Genomic DNA, 8,770 nt, shown 5'->3' on the forward strand with positions numbered 1-8,770 from the left:
GTGTCTTAAGTCGTCGTCTGTGCGCATTCAAAACAGCACCAATGGTTCAGCTTAAAGTCGAAATATCATGAAATAACTGACGGATGCGAACCTTTACATGCAGTTTGAACCAGACCTTCGAAGAAAAGAACTGCTTGTTGTATAAGGCAAGGTGTTCTGTCAGGCGAAGATAAGATCTCAAGAGGACGGAAGTGAAAACAGGGGACACTTAACGGCTGTCAATCTTCGTCTTCCGCAGGGCTCACAGGGAAAACTTTAAATTATGCTCCTCCAAACTATCCACGAGACTAATCCTGACTATCCACCACAATGCATTAGCACTTTAACCAATGATAGCATGGCAATTAAGCGGTTCATCCAATGAAAGTGTCCCTGCATGTCCGTCAAATATATAGTTGCAGATGCATGTTATGTTTTTATTTTGCATTTCTCCTTTTTGGCGGAGGTGGATCTGGATATGAGATATATATATATATACTGGTTGTGTTTATTGTCTTCAGTATGAACCCTTCCTAAAATGCCCCTAGCCTGCTCTGGTTTAATGACATATGTCAATCACCGACAGTTCGAAATGTTTACGTGTACTAGACGCCACCTGTTTTTGTTTTGTATTTGTTTATTGTCTTTCGTAAGTTACGTCAGTGAAAAACTCAAATAACGCTACGCTTTATTGTTGTTGATACACATGTAATCTGTTTATCCCTTCAACACAAGTAGCCTTTCCCCGCTCTTGACCTCAGGTAACCCCTGTATCTCAAATATTTCTACTTCCTGTACTCTGACGTCATGTCCGGTTGGTTTCCACAGAATGCGCGGGAAAAGCAATAACCACTTTGAAATTGTTGTAAAATGTTTTTCTCTCAGATGAGACACAACAGATTTCAGTAAGCACTTTCAGCTAAGTAAGTCAGTTAGGGGAACCACTATATGAATGTTATGAATAATATTTTAATATTCTCGTTAGGAGGGCTGGCGAAGTACCTGATCTGGTAATTATTTAGCCACACAATTACTTGAAGCAGCACTGGTCTGTTTTCTGCCCCTCCCCCTGCATAACACACACACTTCCACACACAAACACTGAAATCATTTCACAACGGTCAGTAGTTATTCGAAATGTTTATTTAAAGCCAATATGTTCTGACTTTGCATGTCTAACAGCTAAATGCATATGCCCAGACAACGACAAACGAATAAGTGTTTTGATGTAGCTTGTTTTGAAATAGTTCGAATAAAGCGTGTAACGTTAGTTTTAATAGCTTAATACATGGTTATGTGATTGCGAGGGAGGATCCTATCTCATGATCAATTCATTTATAAGAATAAATAATATTACGAAGCTGCATACACCAAATACAAAACCTAACAACAGCTATGGTATAAAGCAAGCACTACTTATGATCTACTTGTGCTTTTTGTATTGAAAAGATTTAATCCCCATTGCTGACTAAAATTATATTTAACAAAATTATACTAGCAAGCGATGTTTGGACCAAATATCTCTTATAGATTACAGATTATATAAACTATCATTTAAGGCCAATCATATGGAATTTCAAGGATCTCTGACTTCTGTGCAGTACACGGATTTTTTTCATCAATACACTTCATGACAACAATGATCTGGTGTGCAGTTTACACCAATATCGGGAGGTTGCGTTGCTGTCGTTGACATGCCAATCAATCTTCGTCTTCCTCTTCCGCCGCGACTTTCACGTCAGCCGGGCAGCACTCCGTGATCTCCTTGTCGACGCAGCCCTTGTCGGACGAGCAGCACTCCATGCTCAGCGCTTTGCACTGCATTTGCTTCAGGAAGCCAGAGGCTTTCTTAGCCCCCTCGGCTGAAAAAACACAACACAGAAAGAATGAGTGAGTGAGTGAGTGAGTGAGTGAGTGAATGAGTGAATGAATGAATGAATGAATGAGTGAGTGGGTGGGTGGGTGGGTGAGTGAGTGAGTGAGTGAGTGAGTGAATGAATGAATGAATGAACGAACGAACGAACGAACGGACGGATGAAGGAATGAAGTCCTTTATAATAAGCTATCCGAATTTCTTAGCTGATTGTAACATGATATTACTGATATGCCCGAAGTTCCTATTCTGTAGCTTGTAGTTGACCGTAAGAAAGTCACCGTAGTTTTTGTTGGGTCAAAATCTTCCCTATAGTCATTTAGTAGTAATACTTACTGTAGGACTCGAACTCGCTCTTGCACAGCGTGTTGTAGGACTTGGTCAGAGCCTTGTCCTTTTCTGTGTCACAGCGCTTCTTTTTCCCTTCCTCGTCCTCGTCGCCGCCGAAGAAGAACCAGCCCCGCCGCTGCTTCAGGGCACGCAGCCGCTGCACGGCGGTGTCCCACGCCTCCTCGTCCGACCGGTCCGACGCCGAGGCCACGGTGGCGAGAATCACCACGAGAGCGAGAACAGACAGCTTCATCGTTCAACTTGTGGTCTGGGTTTTAACGACAGAACATAGAAAACGATTCATGTGGGACGAACGTATGGATGGTGTCGTTTTTTCTAAAAGGGGTTCACACGTGCGTATATATATGCACATGTACTGTAAGTAGGTATTATACTATATTTATAGACCTCACGAAAGTAGCTGTGTTACCTTAATTTGTTGTGTCAAAATAAAGAATTCCTATATTCAAGTCCGTATGGAGTTCTTAGCCTTTATCAGCAGGCTCCACAGATCACGTAGTAGTTGGACAAATATAGATACATAACATGCCAAAGGTAGTGTAGCTGTCTATGGTTTGCGACCTTGCTAACTCGTCTGGCATGTTATCTATCTATATTTGTCCAATGTCTGTCATTTGTCCAGCAACCCGAGGGGCCTGGTGGAGGCTAAGACTTCTATACGGATCTCAGACTGTAATATGTACGCTCGTGTGAACCCACCAGTCCTTTATTGTACTGTACTGTATTGTACTGAGTAGTTACCCTATGGTGCCGGTGAATGGTATAGAAAATCTAAGTTTCGAATTCGGAAAGTTTGCAATTGGTGAACAACTATTAAAACACATGCGCTGTTAACAATAATCTCTTACTGCCACCTAGTTTACTACTCCCTACGATGGCAGAAAGAGAGATTAGCCATGCTCTGAGTTATGCCTTCAGGGCAAATCTGCACTCTCTCTCCCTCTCTATAAAAACTGTTAGGGAGTGGTTTAAGAATGTTGTCTTATTACTGTAGAGGGGGCAATGTTCGCGGTGGTTTTATGTTCGTGGTTTTCACCGTAACTCCTTCACCACGGACCGTAAATATTTCCCCTTTTACAATAAAGGCCTGCATGGCAGTTTAAACCGCTAACACCACCGCAACATCACATCTTTTTGACTAAAGCGAAATTAAACCCACGAAAACATCCCTTTTTACAGTAACACTGAATAACATCAATAACATTTCATACATCAGTTCACTGTATAAGATGAAGTGACCACTAGTCCCGAGCACGTTAAAAGCATGCATTCAGTATTCAACTAGTATACCCAAGTATCCCAGCCTATGCTAATAAGATACAAATTATTACAATGTGCCGGGCGTTTTAAGCCTGACAAAAGTTCGTTTACAAAAATAATTGAAGATGAGATGCGCAAAATCGTTTCTTTATGTGTCCTTTGATACATTTTCAACCATTGGTCACCTTGGTTGTTCATTTCCCAGCATTTGGAATGAAAACATTCACGCCGAAATAGCACCATGCATAGAGGGTGTATGGGTAGGGTCTGTATGGGGTTGGTGAGCATCATGTTATTTTTCCAAACACATGTTGCGTAATTCACCACAAGAGGAATTATTACTGAAAATAATTGGCTGAATTTGCATTCATTGCATACATAACCCATTGGAGAATAACACCCCCTTCTGGAGTTAAGTGTTCTTTTAATATCTAGCATGAGCATGGACTATTTTGAACCTTTTCAAAAGCAGGGTACTTCTAAGGCCATTGCTGAACTGTCACTACGGTTGACAGATTGTCAGCGTACCATACCATGTGAGCTAAAGTTTTCCTTTAGCTCACATAATTAGACTACCAAAATACCGGTCCGCAAGTCCATCTACAGCAACAGTACTATTTAGCTTTCGAGTGCTGCAAAATTATGGATTTCTCTCTCCCTAACAAAGTCCCTCTCTAACGTGGCTTTCAAACCCAACGTTCACAATCATCTCCTAGCTCAAGGAACAATATCTCCCTTAAAAGTGATCTCTTGGTGCTGTGCACGTGAACGATCAAGGTGTAGACAGAAAACCTTGTTGATACCGAACTATCCACATACTTAGACATTCAAATCAACTGTGATTTAATCAGTTAAAGTTGTCCTGTGGGTTTCCCACGGCCGATTTCACGGGTGAAAGAACCATGACTTTTTCACGGGCCCATTTTCTCACGCCCCGAAACTCTTATGTAATATGTCAAGGTAACATGTCGCGTCTTCAGCCCGCATAACGTTACATTGTCACCTATCATGAGCTGCACATGTCAAATCTTGAATATAAAACGTTCAAAAACAAAAACGGACACACCTTTCTCGTTTACATTCATGTACTGGGCGTTTCACGCGAGCGCATATACAAGTCCAAATGAGTTATTACGTGTACGTGTTGACATTCTTTGAGTTTAGATAAAGTTTGCGTGGAAGTGGTTGCATTTTACTTTGATTTTACTGTACAGCATGGTTGCCACCCCCCCACCCCCCTACCCCCCCAAAAGTATTTTCGACCGCAAACTCGAGCACGCAATTATCGAAAAGAGTAGGGTCCTTCCCGGTGTGAGTGGATCAAATAGATCTGTCCGGATATACAGCGCGTGTACTGTTCCGTACAAACCTGGTGTGTTACGCCTTTCGGCGGTTTACCGGGTATGGAAAACAAACAACAAGCAAACAAACAAGCTTTACCTTCACAAAACGTAACTACGAAACTCATGCGGTCGCTCCGCCACACCCCAACATACCATCAGTTGATTACAGACCACGGCTGTAGTTCAAGTGCTCGTACCCAGAAGAGCAAGATTCTAAAACGTATAATCCGTCTGAGGACTGTGCATGAAATCAGTGAACGAAATTTCTTCGATAGAAGTTAGAAAACGAATAGTAATGTGACATACCTTTGACTGGGTGTTGAGTAGACCTCGGTAGTGTTCTGTGTGGTAACGTTATATTATCACGAGCTCACGAAGCCGCCCTAGGCCAACCCATACCGGTCAAACCAGTTTTAGAGGATGAGTCATTGAGGATAGGGACGATCCACTATCTTAACATGATGTTAAAGTTCTTTCCTAGACGTCTGTAACTGTATATGAACGTCAGTTGGCAAGTAAAAATAACAAAATGTAATATTTTTAACGCAGAAGAAACAAAAATGGCCAGAAGCATAAGGCATCCGTATTGAAATGCAAAGAATGGGCTGTCCTGAACCCCTTGACTTGTCAGAAAATCTAGCGGTCCTAATTAAACCTAACAGAAGCACTGTTACGTAAAGTATTATCGGTGTTTAATCTGGCAAACTAACAACCACAGGCCTTGATTGGTACGGAATGTATTATGTAACCCAATCACACAAAGACAGCAATTATCCTTCATTAAGAGTAAGTGATGCTAGGCCTGGGAAAATGAACGATGTTACGGCCCTGAAACAAAAACAGGGATTCTTTTTTATTTTCTCTTATCATTTCTTCTTCTTATTATCATTATTTTGGCAAGAAGTACTGTTTAACAATACAAGACTGAATTGCACCAGGTCACTATAGCTAACGTTAGTGTTTTCTATTGCAACAGAAATAATGAGAACATGTTGGGAAACTATTCTAACGTTACAATGTTTTCATCACTCAGATGTCAGATCGAATTTTTCATGTCCTCGCCAGCGGTCAACCCCCCAAAAGTCTCGGGTCGGCAGGTTTTTGCTGATTTTTCCCTGGGCCTCAAGATCAAAGAACGTTTATACAGATTTGGTGAAGAAAGTTCAGTGCAACATGGATAACAGTTAATGTTTTAACGTCAAGCATACGGCTTTTCATATATCTGTTCATGCAGAACATGCGAATGTCATGATACAAGTGACTGTACAATTATAAAAAAAACGTCCCTGGTGAAAGGGGGTCTGTATGGGGGCGTTCCGATAACCCTCTTCGCGCTAAATTCAGGGGGACTGTCTGTATTACGGGGGTAGACTGGTAGGAGGCGGTCTGGAATGGATTGGGAAAATTTGGAATTTATGACGCCATAAGGAAAGGAACAACATTCTAGAATATATGACATCATAAACGACCAGCATTCTAGAATGTACTTTCTAGAATCTATGACATCACAAGAGAAAAGCATTCTAGAAACTGTGACATCATAAACGAACAGCATTCTAGAATCTGTGACATCATAAAAGAATAGCATTCTAGAATTTCGAAAAAATTACACTGGTTTGGCATCGCGACGTTTCATATGACCGCCATGTTGTTTCCCCATAAGTTCCCATTTCTACTGACGACCGTGCCGTTCCTCGTCGTTGGTTTCTTCCTGTGGAGCACCGGAGTGTCCGCTCACAGTGGGCACGGGGAAGGTCACCCGTACATACCGACACACATCTCGTCCCATCACGGATGTACCAGAGGGGACTGGGCGGCCTGGTCTGAATGCACGTAAGCTTGGAATCAACAGTTTATCGTCAAATCTAGTTTTGAATATCATCCTTCGTTAATTAAGAGCTTCTGTTTTTCACCGACGTAATTTTTGGCCGTTCAGAGGACAAGTAAAAAGTCACCCAAGGCTTTTGATACGATGTTCCTGTCAATGAAATATTGTTTGCACTGAATATTTGCTTTGTCCTGCACTGTATCGACAAAATGTTGAATTGCCCTTTTTTTGTGCTTTTTCACATCAGCCACTGCACAAAGCTGATCTGTCGTTTGTAGGTAGATTTGGATCCAGCATGTAGCGTAGAAAAAAAAACATATGGATGCCAGCTACGTCGGCCCAAAAGGACACTGTTTTTGGTGGTGTGTCCCAAAAGGATTCATGTCCTCTTGGGCCACTGTAACAAATAGAACGCTAGTACATGTGTAGTAATATGTTTCTCCTTCAGTTTCCAATGCGGGGAGAACGGCACCCAGTACCGAAAGCGGTACAACAACTACCACTGCCCGCACCACCTGGAAACGGTGTACCGCCAGTGTAACCGGCGCTGTTACAACGGTGGGGAGTTGTCCGACAGTTACAGCGGCGTCTGCGAATGTCCTGACAACTTTGATGGTGCCTGCTGCGAGAATTTTGGTACGCTCACACTGTTATGCAAAATTCTACACGTTATCTCCGTGTATGGAGGTTAAGTTTTTGGTCTTTTCATTCGTCCGTTGTTTTGTGAACACAGTAGAGTGACAGGTAGTGAAGGAGAATCCCTCGCCGCTGACTTACTGGAAGTGAAGATCGAATTTTCCGTCACCCACTGTAGTTTGCACATGCCTGAAACTGACAGGAAGTTAGGCCAAAGGTCCCAGAAAGACCACAAAATAGTTTATCTCAGCCTGTTTATCATATGGTGCTATCAAGCACACAAACGGCAACAGCTCCTTGGTGCTGAGGCTCCTTCTCACGAAAGAATGCACTCAATCGGGAGCATGCTTCGTAGTACCCGTAAACATTAAAGATAAGACTGGTGTGTCGCAGAGCCACCTGTTGATCGTCTTGCAGACTGCAGCTACAGTCACGATAGTTTTTCTACCAACGTGTATCTTTTCAATGATAAACTTATGTCTGAATAACAGAGAGTTACGCACTGGTTTCATATGTTTGTACAGCTTTATCACAGTCAAACTATACTTATAAACACCCCGTATTGTTGTGACAAAAGTTCATACATTAATCGCATTTTTGTCTTTTCCATTTCACAGATGATTCTGTGGTGGTGACACCGTTTAGCTGCTACACGTGTGACGAGGCGTACAGCACGCAGGCAACATGCGTCAGCAACCCGACTTCTCTGCCTACCGTCAGCTGTAATACCACGTGCTTTGTAAGAAAACTTCCCAATTCAAAATTTTAATCAAGGGGCACTAAAGGTTCTTTTGTTACTAAGGTACCAGGAGTATATAAAATCGGCAGAATTCGCTTTAGTCACAGACATTAAAAGGATGGAAAAGTGTAAGGAAAAGTTGATTTGGTACCTTTTACAATGACATAATGTTGTATGTTCATGCTGTATTTGCAGTCATATTCGTCGTAGCTTCTCGAATAATCTCGAATAATGTCATAGAATTTTCAAGCAGGCTGTGAAAAAAAAATCGCCAACAGGGATCTAAAACACCTTTTCCATAGATCGTTTTCACAGAACGTTCGAAAACCGCTTCGTCACGCGTGGGCGCCATGTTGGATGATAACCTGGATGAATAGAACACAGAACGATGCTATCAAAGTTACTTGTGGGTTCAAGCATAGGCGGTAGGCCATCGAGTTTTTGTTGAAATCTGTATTAGTTTGCTGTAATAAAAATCTGACTCCACGGAAAGATTCCCGAGAATCGTACACTTATTACACACACGGTGTACTCGGTCCACGGAAAGATTCCCGAGAATCGTCATACACTTACACACACCGTGCACTCGGTCCACGAAAAGATTCCCGATCGAGAATCGTACACTTACACACACTGTACTCGTCCACGGAAAGATTCCCGAGAATCGTACATTTACACACACTGTGTACTTGGTCCCCGGAAAGATTCCCGAGAAACGTACACTTAGCGGTTCCCGAACTGTCGATTCCCAAGAATCGAAC

The 8,770-nt window shown here is 42.2% G+C and overlaps 2 protein-coding genes across 2 annotated transcripts in view; one reads left to right on the forward strand and one right to left on the reverse strand.

The window, feature by feature from the left end:
• Positions 1 to 1,103: 1,103 nt before the first annotated feature.
• LOC118406075 lies at positions 1,104 to 5,297 on the reverse strand. Its single transcript, XM_035805936.1, has 3 exons — positions 5,113 to 5,297; positions 2,189 to 2,450; positions 1,104 to 1,841 (listed from the first exon to the last, which is right to left on the reverse strand). Exons 2-3 carry the CDS (start codon positions 2,433 to 2,435, stop codon positions 1,681 to 1,683), a joined length of 408 nt encoding a protein of 135 aa, XP_035661829.1. The 5' UTR covers positions 2,436 to 2,450; positions 5,113 to 5,297; the 3' UTR covers positions 1,104 to 1,680.
• A 1,090-nt stretch (positions 5,298 to 6,387) lies between these two features.
• LOC118405707 overlaps positions 6,388 to 8,770 on the forward strand; it is a 6,133-nt gene continuing 3,750 nt past the window's right edge. The window contains exons 1-3 of the mRNA XM_035805335.1: positions 6,388 to 6,639; positions 7,083 to 7,270; positions 7,888 to 8,009. Of these exons, the coding sequence (XP_035661228.1) occupies positions 6,443 to 6,639; positions 7,083 to 7,270; positions 7,888 to 8,009 (507 nt within the window). The 5' untranslated portion in view covers positions 6,388 to 6,442. The remainder of the gene's footprint in view (positions 6,640 to 7,082; positions 7,271 to 7,887; positions 8,010 to 8,770) is intronic.

The sequence above is a fragment of the Branchiostoma floridae genome, chromosome 18 (assembly GCF_000003815.2).
Source record: "Branchiostoma floridae strain S238N-H82 chromosome 18, Bfl_VNyyK, whole genome shotgun sequence".
Taxonomy (NCBI): domain Eukaryota; kingdom Metazoa; phylum Chordata; class Leptocardii; order Amphioxiformes; family Branchiostomatidae; genus Branchiostoma; species Branchiostoma floridae.

Coding starts and splice junctions, on each gene's coding strand:
- LOC118406075 (XM_035805936.1), bottom strand. CDS start 2,435: ATGAAGCTGTCTGTTCTCGCTCTCGTGGTGATTCTCGCCACCGTGGCC. Junction 1,842..2,188: donor GAGCGAGTTCGAGTCCTACA/GTAAGTATTACT, acceptor GTGTTTTTTCAG/CCGAGGGGGCTAAGAAAGCC.